At 43.6% G+C, this 25,443-nt stretch overlaps 1 protein-coding gene across 4 annotated transcripts in view; it reads left to right on the forward strand.

Moving 5' to 3' along the window:
* LOC131139957 (neuronal PAS domain-containing protein 3-like) overlaps positions 1 to 25,443 on the forward strand; it is a 146,340-nt gene that overhangs the window by 27,055 nt on the left and 93,842 nt on the right. For all 4 annotated transcript variants that reach the window (XM_058089932.1, XM_058089929.1, XM_058089930.1 and 1 more), the window contains exon 2: positions 22,230 to 22,328. In XM_058089932.1, coding sequence (XP_057945915.1) covers positions 22,230 to 22,328 — 99 coding nt within the window. The remainder of the gene's footprint in view (positions 1 to 22,229; positions 22,329 to 25,443) is intronic.

The following is a 25,443-nucleotide window of genomic DNA, read 5'->3' on the forward strand; positions in this document are numbered from 1 at the left end:
AACGGTATAAAAAAGCGTGAAAATAATCCAGGTGGTGGTAAGTAAATGGGTCGTAACGCCAACCGACCCCAAGTCCACCACGGTACAAATAGTACAAATAGTCAGCCGGCGTGTCTGTTTGCTGTCCAAATCAGAGGGCAAATAGCGGCGGTTGCCATGGTAACACTTTCCCCTTTTAACGTGCGCGGTTTTGTCAGAATGTGCACACCTTGTCCCTCCTCGACTCTACCAAGCGGCAACAAAACCGCAACTTCCTCCCCTCCTGCTCATGCCGCCTGCGGCACTTTGGCGTCGCGGCACTCTCCTAACTCGGAGAGATGCGGAGTTAATAAGTCGGAGCGCCACGCAGAGGCGGCGCTGGGGGGAGTTTAACAACCCCCATACTTTTTTTTTTTTTTTTTATAACACAGCGACAGATTGGGGCAGAAGATCTTGAAGGGAGGCTGAGAGTTGGCTCAGCGCCTCCACACTGTCACCGGGACTCTCCACCTGGTGTGTGTGTTTGTGTGTGTGTGTGTGTGTGTGTGTGTCGTGGACTGATGTCAGCCGGTGTGTACGGGGCCAGGTGCTGTGCACGCCCGTCATGGCGTGCACATCTTTGAAGCGTCTCCACTGGCGCCGCTCGTCCTACTTTCACATTGACGATGGCGTCTCTCATCCCGACGTGGAGCTCCTCTCCTCCACATTTTGGCGAACGTTTAAACATCAACTCTTTTTTCCCCCCCAACCTTTCACAAAGTCGCTGTGTGACTTGCTGCTGCGTTTCAGAACTTTTATGCTAATTTTTTTGTCGCTTGAACATTCCCTCATCCGGCTGCATGACGAGGAGGCGGGGCTACACTGTGTGTCGACGTGCTACACAGCAGGAGGCGATGGGCGGGGCCTGTGAGTAACAAACCAGAGTCAGAGGACTTCAAAGGTCAAGCACAACACGAACTTATGATCCGGGCGCCCTATGTATATGTTGGTGGCGATACGCCCAACGGACCTATGATCCGGGCGCCGTATGCATATGTTGGGGGCGATACGCCCAATGAACCTATGATTCGGTCTCCATATAAATATGTTGGTGGCGATACGCCCAACGAACCTATGATCCGGGTGCCTTATCTATATGTTGGTGGCGATACGCCCAACGGACCAATGATCCGGGCACCTTATGTATATGTTGGTGGCGATACGTCGGGCACCTTATATATATGTTGGTGGCAATACGCCCAACGGACCAATGATCTGGGCGCCTTATGTATATGTTGGTGGCAATACGCCCAACGGACCAATGATCCAGGCGTCGTATGTACGTATATGTTGGGGGCGATACGCCCAACGGACCTATGATTCGGTCTCCATATGAATATGTTTGTGGCGATACGCCGGGCGCCTTATATAGATGTTGGTGGCAAAACACCCAACGGACCAATGATCCGGGCGCCTTATGAATATGTTGGTGGCGATACGCCGGGCGCCTTATATATATGTTGGTGGCAATACGCCCAACGAACCTATGATCCGGGTGCCTTATCTATATGTTGGTGGCAATACGCCCAACGAACCTATGATCCGGGTGCCTTATCTATATGTTGGTGGCGATACGCCCAATGGACCAATGATCCGGGCGCCTTATGTATATGTTGGTGGCGAAACACCCAACAGACCAATGATCCGGGCGCCTTATGTAAATGTTGGTGGCAATACGCCCAATGGACCAATGATCCGGGCGCCTTATGTATATGTTGGTGGCGATACGCCCAACGGACCTATGATCCAGTCTCCGTATGTATATGTTGGTGGCGATACGCCGGGCGCCGTATATATATGTTGGTGGCGATACGCCCAACGAACCTATGATCCGGGCGCCTTATGAATATGTTGGTGGCGATACGCCGGGCGCCTTATATATATGTTGGTGGCAATACGCCCAACGGACCAATGATCCGGTCGCCCTATTTATATGTTGGTGGTGATACACCCAACGAACCTATGATCCGGGTGCCTTATCTATATGTTGGTGCCGATACGCCCAACAGACCAACGGGCGGGGCCCGTGAGTAACAAACCAGAGTCAGAGGACTTCAAAGGTCAAGCACATGTTAACGAACGCAGAATGTGAGAAAGTTGTTCCGCTCCATGTTTCATCTGCAGCTGGTTGCCATGGCAACCCTCCCTGTCCAAAGTGTGGCCCCAGGGCTATTGGGCGACCTGCAGCTTTTTTAATGAAATAGAAAGAAAAGTAAACTAAACAAGCCACTAAAAACACTAAAAAGGTTGGTTTTAGCCTGTTTATAAAATGCAAAGTAGCAAAATGGCCTCTCATACTTTTTCAGTATGCGGCGCTTGGTAGAAAAAGTTTGGACACCCCTGTTCAAAAAAGAAAACATGTGACGCTTCAATAGTATGAGCACTTATGACTCTTAATTACGTGAAAATATGCCTGAAAACGCGACACTACAGTTAATAAAGATTTCACCATGGCCACAGCTTGACCCTGGAACAGATCATTTCTGTTTGCATGAATTCCTATGAGGAAAATAGTTTCCTCTGTACGACACAATGATGTAGCAACTCTAAAAGTACAAAGCTTCACGCTCGGACACGCTAACTCCCAACTTCCTGTAGCCTTATTCATTCATTGGTCAGCCTCCGGTTACAAGTGAAGACTCCACACAGACACACACACACACACACACACACACACACACACAGCCACACACTGACACACAGTTCTCTGCTCACAGTCACAAAGCAGCAGTGACAGAAATTGGGCAGCAGGTTAATAACTTGTGCCCATCGTCACAGTGCCCGGGGCCACACACACACACACACACACACACACACACACACACACACACACACACACACACACACACACACACTTGTGTGTCGTATAAAGTCAGTGTGTGTCAAGGATGTTCATGGTGTTGCATGAAGAAGCTGACACTCTCAATAGGTTTCCATGACGATGATGATGATGATGACACACGAGCGTGTAAGCACATGTAAGTGAGCTGAAAGGTCAAAGTTCAGAGGTCAACAACATCTCGAAGGAGTCATGTGACCAGCGGCCATGACAGGTTAAGTGTAGTTGAGTGATGTCGAATAAATAAAACGCTAAACAGGTTTTATTGTCACGTGCACACTGATGTGAGAGCGTGCACGTCGGAGTGTGTGTGTGTGTGTGTGTGTGTGTGTGTCTTTGATGGTGAGAGGCAGCGAATAAAGGAATCCTTTCATTGGCCAATCAGCTGTGAGCCACACGAGGGAAAGGAGCCAAGTTGATTGGCCGAGAGCCTGAGAAGACTTCCTGGACCAGTAAAGTGTACACTCTGTCACCCTGCTATTCTTCCTCTTCATCCCTCTCTCACCATTGATCAACGTGGCGTTCTTTTTTTCACTCCTTGTTCCCTTCCATGTCCACTTCCGTACTTACACTTTTCCACAAAACGTCCGACTTCCACTGCACGGTAACGCTAGTTCCTGTCATCCATTGTGTTTTGCGTTTGCACATCAGTGAGGTCCCAGGAACTTTGATGTAAATCAGGCTGATAGATTCTGCAGAAACTACATTCTTCATTGGACTCTACGCTCAGCAAGACCTTTCAGAATAATAGTCCATCCTGTCCATCACGTGTTGTTGTAAGGCGGACGTAGTAGAGGACACCATGACAACGTTAAAGGGGGACGTGTGGGTTCTGGATTGTACATCAGCTACACAGAAGAATATGGGAATCAAGTCCGTGGTTCACAAGTAGAGGAAGCTGGAAAACGAGCTCCGACAGGTCAAGAAGACCCAGCTTCTTGGTGGCCAGATTGGAAGACCGATTTGAGCGATGGATTGCCGATCAACGGACAGAAGAAATGAACGTTTTCCACGGACCTATGATCCGGTCGCCCTATGTATATGTTGGTGGCGATACGCCCAACGGACCAAAGATCCGGGCGCCTTGTGCATATGTTGGTGGCGATACGCCCAACGAACCTATGATCCGGCCTCCTTATGTATATGTTGGTGGCGATATGCCCAACGTACCAATGATCTGGGCGCCTTATCTATATGTTGGTGGCGATACGCCCAACGGACCTATGATCCGGTCTCTGTATGTATATGTTGGTGGCGATACGCCGGGCGCCTTATATATATGTTGGTGGCGAAACGCCCAACGGACCATTGATCCAGGAACCTTATCTATATGTTGGTGGCGATATGCCCAACGAACCTATGATCCGGGCGCCTTATCTATATGTTGGTGGCAATACGCCGAATGGACCTATGATCCGGTCACCGTATGTATATGTTGGTGGCGATACGCCCAACGGACCAATGATCCGGTCGCCTTATGTATATGTTGGTGGCGAAACACCCAACGGACCAATGATCCGGGCACCTTATCTATATGTTGGTGGTGATACGCCGAACTGACCTCTGATCCGGTCGCCGTGTGTATATGTTGGTGGCGATACGCCCAACGGACCAATGATCCGGGCGACGTATGTAAATGTTGGTGGCGATACGCCCAACGGACCTATGATCCGGTCGCCGTATGTATATGTTGGTGGCGATACGCCCAACGGACCTATGATCCGGTCGCCGTATGTATATGTTGGAGACGATACGCCCAACGGACCAATGATCCGGGCACCTTTACTATATGTTGGTGGTGATATGCCGAACTGACCTATGATCCGGTCGCCGTGTGTATATGTTGGAGACGATACGCCCAACGGACCTGTGATCCGGTCTCCTTATGTAAATGTTGGTGGTGATACGCCCAACGAACCTATGATCCGGGCGCCTTATGTATATGTCAAATACAAAAAAGTACCCGTAACTGAAACCGTGTCCTATAACGTAGTACGCCCTACGGTCATGAAAATACGGTCATGGGTCTGGGACAGCCGTACACTGCCAAAATTCACACACTCAGGAACTAAGTACACTTATTGAAGTGTACTGATGCTAGTGTTCCAGCTGAGAGACAGTCCTTGTCTCCTTTGTGTCCTCCAATCTTTCTCGCTTTCTTCTCTTACCTCCTTCTTCACTCATCCCTCTCGTCCTCTTCCCTGCATCCTTTTTCAATTCCTCTTATCTTTCCATTTGTCTTCTTGACCTCTCCTTGTCTTCTCCTATTCTCCTTCTTTAGTCGCCTTGTTTTCTTTTCTTCCTGTCATCATTTCCCTCCTCATTTACGGCAATCTTTTCAACTCCGATATCTCTTTCCCTCCTCGCCCTCGTTCAGGCTTTTCCCTCTTCATTTCATCCTCACCGCTTTCTTCGTCTCCTTGTATCCTACTTCACTGTTCCTCTGTCCTCACCTCCTCTCCATCTGCTCGTGAACGCTGGTCAACTCAGCTCAAACACGGTGTCTTCGGAGCGGCGTGGTGGCGTGTTGAGCCTGAGAGGAATCATTTTTCCATGAAGTGGGAAGCGAGAGGGAGCGTCGCTCGACTGCTCCACAGATCGATTGCTTTGCGGCGCCGCTGACAGGTGTAATTGTGAGGGCGTCATCTGTTCTTGTTTGCACAAAATACATTTCTTTGCCGCTCTCTTTCCCCCCCCCTCAGTCGTCTGAAGACGCCGTCGTCGTGGCCTAATCTCGGCGCCATCATCGCATTCCGCCGCTCGCCACCGGACAAATCCCCTGTTATTTGAACAGATGGTGGGAAATCCATTCTGGTGATAAGTTGCCTCTAGTTAGCATTTAGATTACCCACAAAAATGGAACAATTTACTACTCTCCCTCCCAGCATAACTCCCCCCTCCCCTCTCCTGTGCCACCATCATTTTCTGACACCCCCCCCCTCGCCTTTGGGGTGGCCCCCCAGCCTTCAAGTCTCTGTCATGGTTTTGGCTGATGGCTTTGTAAGCAATTACAGCGAAGACTCTGTTAGGAAGTTACACTGGCGGAGGGGGCGGAGCCAGCAGGAAGGCAGGACAACACACAAAAAAACAACAGCGACGAACTTTGAACCCACAGGAAACTTGTCATGACCTGCAGAGGGCGCTGGTGTCACATCGTTTATCAGCAGTCCACAAAGTAGCGCTCATGTCAAAATCCAAAACAACACATTTTACCATGAATAGACAATACTGTATGTTGTGGTCGAATTAGAGAGTTGGATGTCAAGACACACATTTCCATTTTTTGTCAGCACATTTGGGTATTTTTTTAGATGGTAAATGGTCTTTGACTTGTATAACGCTGACAGTTTGAACTGAATTTAACGTCATGACAACATTAACACCATTATCATCAGTCACAACCTTATAGACCCATGGTCTGCCGAAGAATAAGAAAATGTAGCAAGAGGGACTAGTGATGGCTGGACAGACAGATACTATAGATACTTTAATAATCCTCTTTAAAATAAAATGCAAATGCCTCTTTGCCAGTCATGCAAATTAGATGACAACATCATTACGTTATGTTGAAAATTGCTGTAATTCCAGACAGATAGTTTGAACTGAATTCAACGTCATGATGACATTAACACCATTATCATCAGTCACAACCTTATAGGCCCATGATCTGCCGAAGAATAAGAAAATGTAGCAAGAGGGACTATTGATGGCTGGACAGACAGATACTATAGATACTTTAATAATCCTCTTTGGAATAAAATGCAAATGCTTCTTTGCCAATCATGCAAATTAGATGTCGACATCATTAATTTATGTTGAAAATGAATTGCTGTAATTCCACACAGATAGTTTGAACTGAATTTAACGTCATGACGACATTAACACCATTATCATCAGTCACAACCTTATAGACCCATGGTCTGCTAGAGAATAAGAAAATGTAGCAAGAGGGACTAGTGATGGCTAGACAGACAGATACTATAGATACTTTAGTAATCCTCTTTAAAATAAAATGCAAATGCCTCTTTGCCAGTCATGCAAATTAGATGACAACATCATTACGTTATGTTGAAAATTGCTGTAATTCCAGACAGATAGTTTGAACTGAATTTAACGTCATGATGACATTAACACCGTTATCATCAGTCACAACCTTATAGGCCCATGGTCTGCCAGAGAATAAGAAAATGTAGCAAGAGGAACTAGTGATGGCTAGACAGACAGATACTGTAGATACTTTAGTAATCCTCTTTAAAATAAAATGCAAATGCCTCTTTGCCAGTCATGCAAATTACATGACGACATCATTACGTTATGTTGAAAATGAATTGCTGTAATTCCAGACAGATAGTTTGAACTGAATTCAACGTCTTGATGACATTAACACCATTATGATCAGTCACAACCTTATAGGCCCATGATCTGCCGAAGAATAAGAAAATGTAGCAAGAGGGACTATTGATGGCTGGACCAACAGATACTATAGATACTTTAATAATCCTCTTTGGAATGAAATGCAAATGCCGCTTTGCCAATCATGCAAATTAGATGACGACATCATTACGTTATGTTGAAAATGAATTGCTGTAATTCCAGACAGATAGTTTGAACTGAATTTAACGTCATGATGACATTAACACCATTATCATCAGTCACAACCTTATAGGCCCATGGTCTGCCGAAGAATAAGAAAATGTAGCAAGAGGGACTAGTGATGGCTAGACAGACAGATACTGTCGATACTTTAGTAATCCTCTTTAGAATAAAATGCAAACGCCTCTTTGCCAATCATGCAAATTAGATGACGACATCATTACGTTATGTTGAAAATTGCTGTAATTCCACACACATAGTTTGAACTGAATTTAACGTCATCACGACATTAACACCATTATCATCAGTCACAACCTTATAGGCCCATGGTCTGCCGAAGAATAAGAAAATGTAGCAAGAGGGACTAGTGATGGCTAGACAGACAGATACTGTAGATACTTTAGTAATCCTCTTTAGAATAAAATGCAAATGCCAGTCACGCGAATTAGATGACGACATCATTACGCTATGTTGAAAATGGCCCTTGGGCCACACTTTGCACAACCCCGTTGTTGATATTTGATGTTGTAGTTGAATCCTCACCATCTTCAACCTCCTTAACACGTACACACATACACACACGCACATTTAGATTGGATCTGCCAAGTATGGAGAAAGCTTCTTCCTGGCAGCACTTGAGTTGATTCACTGATTTCTGCATGTGTGTGTGTGTGTGTGTGTGTGTGTGTGTGTGTGTGTGTGTGTGTGTGTGTGTTTGTTGACAGTGTGTATGACAAATGAGGCTCAAGTCTAACAGCTTTAAGGAATAAACACTAAATCGCATTTTCAGAGAAAATGTATTCAGAGTTTTTGAATTGTCATGTCAACTTTTCTGGTGTATTATCCTCCATTGTGTTGGAAAGGTTCGAGTCCATGTGGCGTTTTAAGCGTTAGGTTGCTTCACTGCAGGTAAAGGTGAATATTTTTCTTATGACGTGCGGTAAGACGTTCATATAATGTGTTGTTTAGGAGGTGCTTGCTGTTGCAACATGTTGTGATTAGCTAGGTTGTTATCGAGGCGGCTCACAGTTGTTGTTTTTTTGATTGTAGGAAAGATCTAGAAGAGAACAGCTGAGTGTGACCTCTCATGTCAGCTGATCGCTGTCTAGCTAATTTGCACGACACAACACGTGCACGCCTCCTCGGCGGTCGCCTTTATCCCACTTCCTGTTTCTTAACACCGCCCCCGCAATCCTTCAGACCGCCACAACAGGAAATGAAAGGAGGTCTGAGCGCCAACACTTTTTGATTTGTGTCAGACGCTATCGCTAATGAAAATCACACCGCACACTTGTTGGCCACACATCGGTACACGACACGATAATATACGACGCTACATTACATCACACTGCACAGCACGCCGCATACAATACGCAGTAATACTCCTTTGGGGTTCTTCTATCTTAATACAGGTTGCTCTTTTTGAGGATAGCAAGTCCCAGCAGAGCATAAAAATATGTCGAATGCTTTGGACTTGTTGTTAAATCTGACTCCAACTGATGATGTGTTTTTGTGTATTTCAATTAAGCTTTTCCCCTCATGGATGGGTGGCAGCGACAAGCACCTTCCAGCTCACGGATGCCCCTCGCTTACGCTACCGCTCAAACGTTTGGGATCACTTGGACATTTTTTTTGTCCAGTCTGAGATATGGCTTTTTCTTGGCAGTCTTGCTTCATTGTTGATACTGACACTGGTGATTGACGGCTACTATTTAGTGCAGCTGCCAAGTGACGACCTGTGAGGCGTCTTTGTCTTAAACTACAGCGTTTTTGTGTCCTTGTTAGACCCAGTTTGTGCTGCTCTCTGAAGGGAGTAGTTAACAGCATGGTAAGAGATTTTAGTTTTAATTTAGATTTTTAGATGGCTTTTCTAATCATCTATTAGCTATTATAAAATGATGGACTTGGATTAGCAGCCATACCAGGAGATTGATGCAGACGACTGACAGTTGTTGATAGTAGGCCTCTATGCAAAAATCTACATCCATCTTTGAAAATCATCTCATTCATTTTCATTGTTTGTGAAATGGATACAAATGTTTGTGAAACGAAAAAAATTTGTTTGCGAAATGCATGAAAACGTGTTTTTCTTTGGAAAACAAAGAAATTTGCAAGTGACCCCAAACCTTTGAGCGGGATGTAGAAAGTCATGGTTCATAATTAGGGATGTATATATATTAGTTTTGCTATATTACGGATGTAAATGCATCATAAAAACAAATACTTATAAAAAATGCTGTATACAACACATATGTATTCATTGCACCACAGGAGATATGTCATGCCACACATATCAGTATCGGTTTTGGCTGATATCAGTATCGGCAGTTGAGAGTTGGACAATATGGACATATCGGCTTTCAGCAAAAAAAACGTGTAATACATTTCTGCAACTATTGTATTAGTGACATGCTGACAAACAGAATTCACCTTGAGAGGGGTTGGTCATTGGGGTGATGGAGCTGTGGGACAATGGGTGGCAGTTGATAGCATGTTGATAGCATGCTGACAGTCATGTCTTGTAATAAAGATGTGATACAAACGCAGTTGGACTCACGTCATATTAATAACACCAAGAGACCGAGACACTAATATGGTGGATACTCTTTTGGGTAATTAGTTAACTAGTTTTGGAACCCGGAGAAAACACAGAGATTCCCAAGCGGAGAATCGAACCCAGGTTTTCCCGATCTCATGACTCGTACATGCTAACTACTCACTACAAGTGAATGAGACTTTGCAGGGTACCTAAGTATCATCTGATTTGGTGTTGGGTGTCATCTAAGATGGCCGTCTAAACGTCCAAATCTTAATAAAGTTTCGATGTCAAAGTGTAACTATTGTACGCTAACTGAGGCAGTGTACAAGAACCGAGCAAAAATGTCGGCAAAAACATTTGACAACCAAGGTTCCACTGTACAATATTACACTACACTGCAGTGCACCGGTGCTGCAACGATTAATTAATGTATTGATGATTAATCAACAATTATTTTGGTAATGGATTAATCGTTTCGTTTAAAAACCTACTGATTTATTCATCCATGGAAGCGGGTCTATTATGTTTGTGTTTCAGGCAAAACAAGATGGCCACACACATCAGCTTTGACTTTGGAAAAATAGCAATGAACATTTGTGTGTCATTGGGATATCTTGGAGATGTGTGTAGAGTGTGTAAGAACATTCCCATTTATCCACTTGTACTTGTACTTGTACTTGTAAGGAACATGCGTACCGTTAGACAAAACCTGGTGGTGGAACAGTGAAAGTACAAATAGCTATGACCGGGCCCGTCCAGCGCAGATCATATCATCCTGCTGCCTGCTTGACAGCTTGACCATCAAACAAATCGCACCACCCCCCCCCCCCCCCCCCCACCCAGAGCCTGCCCCTAAAGTTGATTTATTTGTTATTTGTCCTTATTTATTGCTGATGCACATGTAGCAGTCGGTGCCAGTGATTGGTTGATTTACAGCAGAGTGTTTGTGATGCCATGATTGTTTATACTCTACTTCTACTTCGGTTTCGTGTCGGAGAAATTCCTCTTCCTCCTCTTTGCTATGATTTTGGGTTGGGAAAACGTCCATTTATGGATTTTTTAAGGCATTGCTGAAATCCAATTCATCAATTAATCCAAAAAATAATGGACCAATTAATGAGTTATTAAAATAATCACGAGTTGCAGCCCTACTACAGCAAGTACACAGTACTATACAATACTACTGTACACCACAGCACACTACATGACATTCCACAACAGCGGTGTGGTTGGAGCCCATTCATCCGCCATGGCGTACGTGGGACTTGGTAGCTGACATTAAGTACGCCTCCTGTTCCGCTGTTGCGCCTTGGCGGCAAAATAAGTGGTGAACAGATGTCTCCGGCAACCCACTCATATACCACGTTCATCTTTATTACTACAGTAATACAGTACACATACTACAAGTCAGCAGTAAGAGTTTAGCAGATAGCTAGGTACTGTACACAGAAGAATACAGAAGAAGAATACAGAAGAAGAATACAGAAGAAGAATACAGAAGAAGAATAAAGAAGAAGAATACAGAAGAAGAATACAGAAGAAGAATACAGAAGAAGAATACAGAAGAAGAATACAGAAGAAGAATACAGAAGAAGAATACAGAAGAAGAAGACATCAGTTGTTTGATGGCTTTGCTTCACGTCCTCAGCTTCTTTATGGAAATGAGTTTTCTACACGATACTTTGTGGTACTATTATCTCATGGTTCACTGGAAAATACGCCACCACACTACAGTACAGTACACCGCACTACAGTACAGTACACTACACTACAGTACAGTACACCGCACTACAGTACAGTACACTACACTACAGTACAGTACACCGCACTACAGTACAGTACACTACACTACAGTACAGTACACCGCACTACAGTACAGTACACTACACTACAGTACAATACACCACACCATGACACACAACACTATGCTACACTACACTATACCACACTGCACTACATTACACTATACTACGCTACACAACACTATACTGCAATACATGACACTACACTACACAACACTGCACTGCACTACACTACACTATACTACACTGCACTACACAACACTATACTACACTACACTGCACTACATGACACGACACTATACTGCACTGCACTACACGATACTACATTACACTATACTACACTACAGGACACTACACTACACTGCACTACAGGACACTACACTGCACTGCACGACCCACCACTACACTACACTGCAATAAATGACACTACACTACACTACATGACACTACACTACACTACATGACACTACACTACACGACACTACACTACACTACAGGACACTACACTACACTGCTCTGCACGACACTGCACTGCACTACAGTACACTGCAATAAATGACACTACACAACACTACAGGACACTACACTACACTACACTGCTCTGCACGACACTGCACTACACTACACTACACTGCACAACCCTACACTACACAACACGACACTGCACTGCACTGCACTACACTACACTACACTACACTACACTACACCACACTGCACTACATTACGCTGCACTGCACTACACTACACTACACTACACTACACTACACTACACTACACTACACTACACACTTGACCAATTCCACTGGTTTTGTGTTAGAGATCATCATCAACACTTTTTGTTGCTGTTGTCGTTTTCTTCTTCTGGTTTTTCCTTCCTCGGGTTTTTTACTCCTCACCTGATGTCTTCTCCTTGATATCCTTCCTCCTGGATCTCTTGGAGCAAAGCCCTACCCCTCCCTACCCCTCCCTACCCCTCCCTACCCCTCCCTACCCCTCCCCCACCTTCCTTCCCTGCTTGGTCCTCAGACGCTATTTAGCCAGCTGCATTCACGCAAGGTCACCAGCAATTTGTCTCTCTCTCTCTCTCTGTGTGTGTGTGTTTATGTCGCTGTGTGTGTGTGTGTGTTTATGTAGTTGTGTGTGTGTGTGTGTGTGTTTATGTCGCTGTGTGTGTGTGTGTGTGTGTTTATGTAGTTGTGTGTGTGTGTGTGTGTGTTTATGTCGCTGTGTGTGTGTGTGTTTATGTAGCTGTGTGTGTGTGTGTGTGTTCCTCTCCGCCTCGCCTCATCCAGGCACTCAGCCAAGAAGAATGTCTTGATCCTGCACTCAGGACTCGTGTGTGTGTGTGTGTGTGTGTGTGTGTGTGTGTGTGTGTGTGTGTGTAGAAGAGTCAAACATGCGCTGTAATGGCCGACATACAGAAGGTGTTCTTGTAAGATTTGTGTTGAACTAAAATGCATAAATTCACCCAACTAACAAGATGATAAATAGAATTAAAAAGTAGGTACTTGAAAGGGAAGTCCAACATAAGAATGAATGTTACTACCCCCCCCCCCCCCCATATTACCCTGTGGGGGGTGCTGAATAAAGACATAAAACAAATATTTTGGCCCCGCAGGAGAATAAGCACATAACCTTAATAATCATGCTAATAAATATATAATTGGCAACACTGTTGTAGTATGAATGTATAAATATTTCTATATAATATATAATATATAAGAGTGACTCTATAATGACCACACACACACACAAGATTAATGTCGTCACGCCAGAGAGAAATTAATTTACAAATGGTGTAATTCTGCCATCGTCTTACACCCCCACCCCCTCAAAAAATAAAATAAAAACCACACGAGTATTCCAACTTTCTTTCATTCTGGATATATATATATATATATATTTTTTTTTTTTTGCTTTTGCTTTAATGCACTTTAAAAAAAATAAAGTCAGCATTAATTTCCAAAACTGCAGCTTATCAATGTTTCTCTCTTTGCAAAGCAGCCCATAAATATTCATGTGGATTGGCCACGCTTCCTCGACGCCCGCCTGTGCGCGTGCATGTGTGCGTGTGCATGTGTGTGTGTGTGTGTGTGTGTGTTAGTCATTAGTGTCTTGTGTGATTGTGTATGCAGCTGAGCTACTGTTTACAATTTGTTCATGTTTTAATGTCTACTATGTGTTTGTTTATACTAGTCAGTGTACGTTCACACTGTTTTGGTCCGACTAGTTTACAATGAATAAAAAAGTGCATTAGCATTAGCATTAGCATGAGTTACTGTGATATAGCTGCACTGAAGAGTTTGTTGACGTTTTTTTTAGAACTTTCCTGTGTCTCAATTCATACACTTGCATACTTATACTTGTTTGTTTGTTTTTTTTTGAGTACATAAGTGTACTCCCACCGGGAAGTATAATACACTACATGTCATCAGTACTCGGACGTCGGTACTCAAAACAGTCAAAAGTTTGCAGTACATCCATATTGCTCGACTACGATGATGTAATAGATATGTGAATGAGATACAGGAAGCTTATTAGCTTCAATTCAAGAGAGTGTGTTACAACCTTTATTGCAAATGTTGATCTGAAATCGTGAAAGTAGGTGTTTGCCAAGGTTGCCTGATTTATGTACACACAGGGGAATAATCCAGGCTGTACCACACTCAGTACCAGGGGAGGGACGACCAAACAAAAAGTCGATGGCAAGTATTGAGGGTACAAAGTATTTTGATTGCAACATCCGGGTACTGAGAGAGTACTGTTATTTTGCCGCACTTCTCGATGTGTACACACTTACGCATTCAAAAGTCGAGGTGTAAGTATATATATATATATATGTAAGTACAACAATTGAGACACACCCACACACTCATTGAAGAGTTGAAGCTAAGTTAGCTTAGCATGCTAGCAGAGTCTGAACGAAACAGAGGTATTATTGTTCTTCCAAACCGACAAACATCGGCGTTGAGGTTATTACCAGCAGCTGTTTTCCGTCGCGTACTTTTTGAGAGGCGTCGCGCCGCAAACGACCTTGACGGCGGGACTTTCTTTGTGACTGTTTTAGCGCTTTATGTGTAATGAAACGTCCACGTCGACTAAAGGCGTGATTAGCATATATATTGTATTGACACAGTCCGCCTCTATCTTCATTGCACTCTTTCATTCCTCCTCCTTCTCTTTCAAGTTGGCCTCTTCCTCGTTTTTATCTGCACCGCGTGCGGCCGCCGCATTGCCGCCATTATTTACAACCGGCGCGAAGGAGGAATTACCGGGAAAACACGGCTTCAGCTCATTTTCTTTCCACTTTCACGCCTCGTTGGACCACGCCGACGTTAGCGCTAGCAACAGCACGGAGGTCAAAGGTGGCACGCCGCCGGCTGGGATGAGCACTTTTTGATGATGTCATATGCTGACTTCACTGTCTTGATGTTTGTTGTTGTTTTCATTCCAACTCCAAAAAAATGATGTCACTGCAGTCTGGCCTCGCGGTAGCTCCGGCCGCTCTGATTGGTTCGTTTTTAACAATACAAATATTCAAATTTGTCCTCCCGGTTGGACGCAGCAGTAACAGTATGTGTCTGTCCTCTTGCCAGCACTTGTCTTTTTCCCACACACACACACACACACACACACACACACATAGCCTGCGTCTCCACGGCGACCGGATGCCTTTTTCATTGACTATCTGTCACCATGGAAGTGAAAGGAGGCGAGGGGACGATTAGGGAGCGGGAGATGAGGACACAGGGGGGGAGGAGAGGTGATGAGGGGGTGAGGACAGAAGCCTGAAGGGAGGACACGTGCACACGCCTCACGTCACGCTGAAGCCTTCGGTGATAAATGCATTAGCATTAAACAACATGCGGCGTTTTGCACAGGACTGCGATCTATCTGTGGGGGCTGGATGACGCATTCATACTTGGGAATGATGCAAAACTTTGGCCGGGGTGGAAACATTGAAAAGGCTTGTAACCTTTTTGGTAATGCTAATGCTAATGCTAATGGTATTGGTAATGCTAATGCTAATGGTAATGGTATTGGTAATGCTAATGGTAATGGTGATGGTAATGGTATTGGTAATGCTAATGGTAATGGTAATGGTAATGGTATTGGTATTGGTAATGCTAATGCTAATGCTAATGCTAATGCTAATGGTATTGGTAATGGTAATGGTAATGGTTTTATTTCATTTGAACATGCATCAGATTACAATTGAGTGCATCCCATAATCAGTTCCCAGTTCCACATGTCCAAAAGGAGTAGGAAGAAGCAAAGCTTATTAAATCCTACCCTTCCATCTGGTACTTTTACAATCACTAACTGTTACATTTGTTCACTTCCTGCTTTCATAATACAGTTTAAGGTTTTTTTTTTTTTTAATAATGTACCTCGTACCGAAGTATGAGGTGATATGAGCATCCAATGACATAATGGGTACCACAGTAACTGTCAATATAGTGATATATAAAACACATTTTTTTGTCATAAATGTTGTGTCATATCTATAATTTAACATCTTATTTAACCGCAGAACATGAAGCTATTGACTTATGGGTGTTGGTTTCAGGGTTTTCCGGGCTCCATGTAAGCTCCAAGTCAATTGTAGTATGTTTGTATGATGTGTGTTCACAAGCTGTCGCAACAAGCTACAAATTGATCTGTGGCGGTCAGCACATTGAAGAGTAGAACAAAAAGTAAATATTAAAAATGTAAACGTGAATTCCTCTGCTATTTTATTTCATTCTCACAGCAACAGTAAAATTGAGTTAAGTCGTTTTTCGGTATGTGTACCCCCCCCCCCCCCCTCTGTTGTGCCTCAATGCTCCTCCTCCCCTTCTCCCTCTGCCGCCCCCCCAACCCCCGCCTCGCCCCCACCCCTCAGAGCGCCACAAATCAGATATGACAGGAAATATTGTCCTTGTAATGGAGACTCAGGGCACTCTGCTTCAATGTGTGTCGCTAAATAGGCCTCACACACACGCACACACACACACACACACACACACACACACACACTGTGACGGTCATCTTCGCTTGTTGCCTGTGCACAAAGCTTTTATATGCTTACCTCCTAATTGGACGCCACTTGATTAAAAAAGTGCGTCATGGCGTCATGCTGGGTTTGGATCAACTACACAACCCGTGTGTGTGTCTGTGTGTGTGTGTGTGTGTGTGTGTAGACACAATGTGACACACCCGAAGGAGGTGTTGCTGGTTTATTTATTACGAGCGTGTGCATCGGGTGTGTTTGCGCGAGACTGCGACAAAAGCAGATTGACCTCCAGTTTTTATTTTGAAACTCATTTGCATCTTGAAGACTTCCTGTGTGCGCCAAACTTGATGTCAGCGTTCATTCGTCCCCCTCGTCAACAAGTCGTCCGTTGCGAGGAAGTGGGCAGGCGCCCGATCCTCGTCCAATCAGACCAGACGACAAAGGCTTCTGATTGGCCGAGGTGTGAAGGGCACGGCGACCGCGTGCACGGACGCCTTGCTGAATTATTAACGAGCGCCGTGACTCCATCCATCATGTTTAGGGCGCTCCACGCCAGGACAGCGGGAGCGTGGCGTCACGTCAAACAAATACCTCACGTATGAACTATGGATTATTATTATTATTATTGTTATTATTATTATCATTATTACTATTATTATTATTGTTATTATTATTATTATTATTATATTTATTTTTTATTAGTATTATTTTATTTTTATTTTTATTTTTATTTTTATTTTTATTTTTATTTTTATTTTTATTTTTATTTTTATTTTTATTTTTATTTTTATTTTTATTTTTATTTTTATTTTATCCACACCATTATTGACCAAAATATCAATTATTTATGTTGTCAAAAGACCAACTTATTCCTATACATATGAACATACAAACATATGAACATATGAAAGCATGAACATATGAAAGTATGAACATGTGAACATATGAAAGTATGAACATATGAAAGTATGAACATATGAAAGTATGAGGCTGAAAGGAGACCAGCATCGAAGCAGACTAACTAAACCGGATTTCATAGTTTAAAAAATTTATGAATTTTCTGACGTTGTATGACATCCCGGCTGCACGGTGGTCGAGTGGTTAGCATGTAGGTCTCACAGCTAGGAGACCCGAGTTCAATTCCACCCTCGGCCATCTCTGTGTGGAGTTTGCATGTTCTCCCCGTGAATATGTGGGTTTTCTCCGGGTACTCCGGTTTCCTCCCACATTCCAAAAACATGCTAGGTTAATTAGCCACTCCAAATTGTCCATAGGTATGAATGTGAGTGTGAATGGTTGTTTGTCTATATGTGCCCTGGGATTGGCTGGCCACTAGTCCCGGATGTACCCCGCCTCTCGCCCTAAGACAGCTGGGATAGGCTCCAGCACCCCCTGTGACCTTTGTGAGGATAAGCCCATCAGCGGTGTAGTGCATCAATGGTGACGTTCCTGTCCTGTGAGCCGAGTTCTGGTCAGTTTTTGGTGTTGAAGAAAGTAGTCCCGGTTAAGTAAAGCGTTTTGCTTCTCCAAACAATATGCGTTCAAATGTGTAATACAGTATATATTATGACAGAGCACTTGATTAAGTAGGATAACGTGACTTTTGATTGACACAGTCAGAGAGGTACATTATTGTGCCGACAACTCTTAACCAATTGTCTCATTTCTCAGTCATTTTCTGTTGGTTCGTGTTTGATTCCCGCTCCTCCTGCAGGAATAACCTTTTGTGCAGACACGAGGAGCGTTTGATTTACTTTATCTGCTAACCGACACGCACACTCACGGCGCACTTCAAGCGCGTGGCAGGATGCCTCCAACATCAAAGGCGTCTCCAGCGCTTTAAACGCCGGGACCCCGCCAAACGCCATTTAAGGCACCCCCCCACCCCCCCACACTGAAGGAGAGACGACACAACACATTTTTTCAGCACCACTTGATGGACTCGGTTGTTGATCAGCCATTGTTTGCAGCTTTTAATGACTCCATCGCTCTTTGGCTCATGTGACTTCATTATGGCGTCATGTGACTGTGATGAGAACGACTATTGGTCCATTTTGTGTCTGTGCACGGGTTTATTGCACGTGTGTGTGTGTGTGTGTGTGTGTATGATAGATGTGCTTCTACCTGTAAATGTCAGTCAGTAGACACCTAAGAAATCTGCAGTAAATCAGAATGCTTGCTTGTCTTAACGTTCCATTAATAAACATGTCATCTGTGTGTGTGTGTGTGTGTGTGTGTGTGTGAGAAAAAGAACCCCCCCCCCCCCCCCCCCACACACACACACACCTTATTTACTCCTCGTGGTGTGTGTGTGTGTGACGAATGTGGAGGTGTCAGCGGTCAGTTAGAAAAAAATAAAAATCCTCCAAAAAGCTGCTGTACGTATATTGGATGACAGGAAGTGATGTGCTTTACAAAATAAAAGCGCCTGGCCTGGCTCCTTGAGACAAACGGAAGAAATAGCAGCTCAGCGACTGGTCCCAATTTTTCACATGCCCGTTTGTTCAACGTACGCGTGTTTATAAGTCGAGAGAGGAAGTGATTGTCGGCCTTCATCACATTTAGCGGCGCTCCCTAATGGACCTGCATCCGTTTGGAATGACACGGGCCATTACAGCCTCCGTGCACGCTCCCGTGCACGGGATTTATTCTGGTTCTTTACTAGAAAGTGTGTCGGTCGTGTTTACGCCGAAGAACACGACATCGCTGTCCTTACTAGAGTCAACTATTTGTGTCTCAGAGGGACACATTAGTTTTTACTTACTTTGTATCATGTGTGTGTGTGTGTGTGTGTGTGTGTGTGTGTTATATTGTCCACTTTGGACAGTGTCTTCTTCACTGTCTGCAATTTAACTCCACCAACACCCATCATCCCGCCTCCCACGATGGCCATTTTAGTGTGATGGATGGACTGTGTGTGCGTGTCTGTCTTGTACTATGTATTGATGTCTACCGTCTACTGTTTGGGCTGTGTGTGTGTTGGTACAATTTCCAAAACATTAGCAAGGCATCCATTAGTTGCACGAGGTGAGAGGAGGAGATAAAGAGATAGAATATAAGATAAAAGATTAACTTCAGTGATTGGAGGTGTGACGCTATGCTGTCATCACGACTTTGTTTTGGGTACAGGAGGAGAACAAAATACAAAGAACAAAATTATCTAGCTTTTGTGTAAACAGCTTTAATTACCGTATTTTATGGACTATAAGTCGCTCTGGAGTATAAGTCGCACAAGCCCAAAAATGCATAATTAGGTAGAAAAAAAACATACATAAGTCGCTCTGGAGTATAAGTCACACAAGGCCAAAAATGCATATTTAGGTAGAAAAAACATACATAAGTCGTACAAGGTCAAAAATGCACAATTAGGTAAAAAAAAACATACATAAGTCGCACTGGAGTATAAGTCACACAAGGCCAAAAATGCATAATTAGGTAAAAAAAAAAACATACATAAGTCGCACTGGAGTATAAGTCACACAAGGCCAAAAATGCATAATTAGGTAAAAAAAAAAACATACATAAGTCGCACTGGAGTATAAGTCACACAAGGCCAAAAATGCATAATTAGGTAAAAAAAACATACATAAGTCGCACAAGGCCAAAAATGCATAATTAGGTAGAAAAAAAACATACATAAGTCGCATTGAAGTATAAGTCACACAAGGGCAAAAATGCATAATTTGGTAGAAAAAACATACATAAGTCGCACAAGGCCAAAAATGCATAATTAGGTTAAAAAAAACATACATAAGTCGCACTGGAGTATAAGTCGCACAAGGCGAAAAATGCATAATTAGGTAGAAAAAAAACATACATAAGTTGCATTGAAGTATAAGTCACACAAGGGCAAAAATGCATAATTAGGTAGAAAAAACATACATAAGTTACACAAGGCCAAAAATGCATAATTAGGTAAAAAAAAACATACATAAGTCGCACTGGAGTATAAGTCCCACAAGGGCAAAAATGGATAATTAGGTAGAAAAAACATACATAAGTCGCACAAGGCCAAAAATGCATCATTAGGTAGAAAAAGAACATGTCCTAATTTTTTTTTCTACTAATCTCTACAGTATGTCACCCAAATGAAATTGTTAACATAATTTATTTATATATACTTATACACTATATATTTATTTAATACCCTTTCATATAATTATAGGTGCATATATATATATATATATAAAGTATAAATAGAATGTTTGATATCCAACACCCAGCAACCAGGTGATTTAAATCATGAGGTTTGACTCATGTGATTCTGTGCACCCAATCAGGATATCAGCCCTTGATCACATGACACACACACTAACCAATAAATAGCCAACAGGAAGCCACTCACTAAAGACACATGGGGAAACACTTGCTGCACAGGTAGGCTTTCAAATATATTTGTACTTTATGCCATCTGAATGCTGAGCCAATGAAGTATTGATTGGTAACTATAGCTTGGTTACGACCCGCCAGGCGGCTAATGTGGTATCACTGCTAGCATGCCACAGTAAACCCAAAGGGTCGCCTTTGATTGCATCTTTGGATAATAATATGGCTTTTCATGCCAAATTGCTATCTAAACAACAACAATGGCTGTCAATCATTCAGTGTGAATAGTAGCCATCACTGCCAGCAAACATATCATACTCATTACAACACAATCGGCGTATGTTATTATTGTTATTGATGTCAATATGTCACCCTTCATGGCTGTGTTGATGGTTGTCTAAACGTGGCTCGCTGTCACTCATCTGTCCGTTACAGGAAGTACATTATTCTACCACTAGTATGGGATAATAGTACGGGGTTTCACGGCAGGGGTAAATGATGCGGTATTGTATTTTGCAACGTCAGGGTCACACCCTGATACTGGGGGCCAATCTTTTCCGCACATGTGATATCACAGTCGATATCAGTCAAAGTTATTGTTGTGGATATGTCACTTTCTTTGCTGTCAGTTCATCGGAACGTGTTCTGGTTGTGACATCACGGCCAAGATGGCAGCGGTTCATAACTTTATTTCACTTGTATTTTAGAGTTTATACATTTTATACATTTTTCTATGACGGCAGTGAAAAAATGTTTTATTAAGTGAGTACTTTCATTTTATTTTATTTTTATTTTATTTTATTTTATTTTTATTTTTTTATGGGTTTTGGTGTCATGGGCACTTTAAGGACTGCTTGGAAGATAGTTAAGTTAAGATATCAATTTCATTGGTGTTGACTGACAAGTCATTCACAGGAGGTCCCGCCCACATGAATAAAGACGCAAACAGGACAAATAAGTAAAATGTATAATTTTCATAATTGTTTGCTTGTCTAACTAACCTTAAAGGTCCAACCACCACATGGTCCACAATGTTCTTAACACACACAGAGTGTTGGTGTCCACCCGGCTGTGGTTCTTCATGTCCTCATGTGTTCTGTTCTGTGTGTTCCACAGTGACCCCTACTGGGAGCGGCCGGCCAATGCGGGCAGCTGCGCGGCCGCCCGACCCAAGACGCTTCACCTGGCCGGCCAGCAGCATACCTCGTCGCCATGGTAATGTTGTAGCTAGCTTCTTTTTCCGTATTGTAGCATTGCAGGAGGACGTTAGCGTGGATTGTCTCATTTGAACATTTTGTGGAATCTTCACACATCACATGATCAAAGAGTCCTCTGACACCTGATTTGTTTTCATATTTTAAGGTTTGAAACCTGAATGTATTTACCTGCATGAACACCACCTTGTGTGTGTGTGTGTGTGTGTGTATAAACAACTTGTGTGTTTCCTCTTCAGTTCATCACCTTCTCCTTTCCGTCGTCTTCCTCCCTGTAGATGTCTTTGTGACTGAGAAGAAGGGATTTTGACTGACAATGTGTGTATATGTGTGTGTGTGTGTGTGTGTGTTATTGTATGAGACAACAGAGGGAGGATTTGTGTCGAATCAGGCATTTGAAAGAAGAAGAAGACTCTTATTAGCTCATTAGAGAACAAGCTTAGCATCCGCTGCACCAGACGCACACGCTCGTGCACACGGGTACTTCTTTTGTTTGATGGCGGCGGCGTGTTGCACTCATGTGGGTTTTTTTTTTTTTTTGGTCACATGAGGCAAGTGTTGGCTGACTTCCTGTCTTTGATGGCACACCTTCTAACCTACTTCCTCCCCGGTGTCTCCCACTTTCCTCCCCATTCCTCTCCCTCTCAGCATCAGCATCCTTGCTATGTTTGTATTTTCTATATTTCATCTTTGGCCCTGTTCTTTGTCTGGCAGGAAACGTGTTAATAATGGATTGAATAGACTTAGAGGTGTGTGTGTGTGTGTGTGTGTGTGTGTGTGTGTGTGTACGCACGAAGCTGAACCCGTTTGAAGCGTCGACGTGTTGCTTGTCGTCCAGAAGCAGTGAAGTATTGATCTCAGCGCTCGTTTGTCTGATTTGCCTCTGAACTCACCAGTCGGAATGTTTGATGAAATGGTTTGAATTCATCTTCATCGTTTTGCAGGTGAAGCTCCTTCAAAGAGCTTCAGCCTCTTTAAGTTGGCCTACATTACCCATAATCCTCCAGAGGAGCCTTCAGCCTCCTTTTCAGCATCAGTCAGTTCTTCTCAGCAAACGTGGGGAATGTAAATCGTCAAAGTCTGTCCGGTGTACAGACAATGTTTTAAATCACTTTTAGAGTAGTTTTAAGTGTAAAAAGAAGTGGAGTAGTGGTACTAGCGTATAAGAGGCCTCATATGGTGATGCTGGTTTTCAAACATAAAATGTGAAGCCAAATTTGGGCTTGCAAAAAGCGCTTAAAAAATATCTAGTTGTGGGGGAATCCATGTTGTTTGTGATGTAAACAAAGGCCGTGTGTGACGTCAAAACGTACGTTGTTGCAGGTGGTGATGCTCTGGTTGTTGGCGTCCATACCCAATTGCATAATTGGATTGTTCTCCAAATCGGGGAAAAGTAACCCGCCTTAGTCAGCCATAAAAATGGACCTACTGTTTGTGTTTTAGGAACATCATATTTTAATTTGGAGAACAGTGATCAATACCGTTGCCTTTTTTCTAACCTGCGGACCAAACCATTAGGTTCATATTCATGTGGTCCATCTCAGGCCTAAGCAAGCACTCTATTAATCAGTAATAATTTTTGTGACCCACCAAACAACACCAAAAACTGACCAGAACTCGGCTCACAGGAAGTAGTGGTGGAAAGGTCACCGTTGATGTACTACACTGCTGATGGGGATGTCCTTCATTCATTCATTTTCTACCGCTTATCCTCACAAGGGTCACGGAGGTGCTGGAGCCTATCCCAGCTGTCTTCTTGGGGCGAGAGGCGGGGTACACCGGTGGCCAGCCAATCACAGGGCACATATAGACAAACAACCATTCACACTCACATTCATGGCTAATTGGCTAATTAAGCTAGCGCGCTAACCACTCGACCGCCTCAGATTAATCAACTAAATCAACTAAGGAAATAACGGTGTTAGCGCTTAGACCTCACAGCTAGGAGACTGGAGTTAGTTTCCCACCCTGGGCCATCTCTGTGTGGAGTTTGCATGTTTTCTCCGGGTATTCCGGTTTCCTCCCACATTCCAAAAACATGCTAGGTTAATTAGCCACTCCAAATTGTCCATAGGTATGAATGTGAGTGTGAATGGTTGTTTGTCTAAAAGTGCCCTTTGATTGGCTGGCCACCAGTCCAGGGTGGACCCAGCCGGTAGAAATCAACTGAATCAACTTTTGCTTAGAAGGAGTTAAAAGGGAAACCTTGTTACCGTAATGCCTCAACTTAAGACTCATCAGCTTTGGTCAAAATGGCAAATTTTGATGAAGATGCAAGAAAAGTCAGTCATGATCTTCTAGAACATCTTCCACCATTTTGTTTTGTCTTTTCTATGTTCTAATGAGGGCTGCACGGCGGTCGAGTGGTTAGCGCGTAGATCTCACAGCTAGGAGACCAGGGTTCAATTCCACCCTGGGCCATCTCTGTGTGGAGTTTGCATGTTCTCCCCGTGCATGCGTGGGTTTTCTCCGGGTACTCCGGTTTCCTCCCACATTCCAAAAACATGCTAGGTTAATTAGCCACTCCAAATTGTCCATAGGTATGAATGTGAGTGTGAATGGTTGTTTGTCTATATGTGCCCTGGGATTGGCTGGCCACCAGTCCAGGGTGAAGACAGCTGGGATAGGCTCCAGCACCCCTCGACCTCGTGATGATAAGCGGTAGAAAATGAATGAATGAATTTGAAATATTGAACACTATTAATAATTTGGGCTGCACGGTGGTTAAGTGGTTAGCGCGCAGGCCTCACAGCTAGGAACCCCAGTTCAATTCCATCCTCGGCCATCTCTGCGTGGAGTTTGTGTGGGTTTTCTCCGGGTACTCCGGTTTCCTCCCACATTCCAAAAACATGCTAGGTTAATTAGCCACTCCAAATTGTCCATAGGTATGAATGTGAGTGTGAATGGTTGTTTGTCTATATGTGCCCTGTGATTGGCTGGCCACCAGTCCAGGGTGTACCCCGCCTCTCGCCCCAAGAAGACAGCTGGGATAGGCTCCAGCACCCCCGCGACCTCATGATGATAAGCGGTAGAAAATGAATGAATGAATTTGAAATATTGAACACTATTTAATTATTATTAATTTGGGCTGCACGGTGGTTAAGTGGTTAGCGCGC

This window comes from Doryrhamphus excisus, chromosome 13 (genome assembly GCF_030265055.1).
Source record: "Doryrhamphus excisus isolate RoL2022-K1 chromosome 13, RoL_Dexc_1.0, whole genome shotgun sequence".
Lineage (NCBI taxonomy): Eukaryota > Metazoa > Chordata > Actinopteri > Syngnathiformes > Syngnathidae > Doryrhamphus > Doryrhamphus excisus.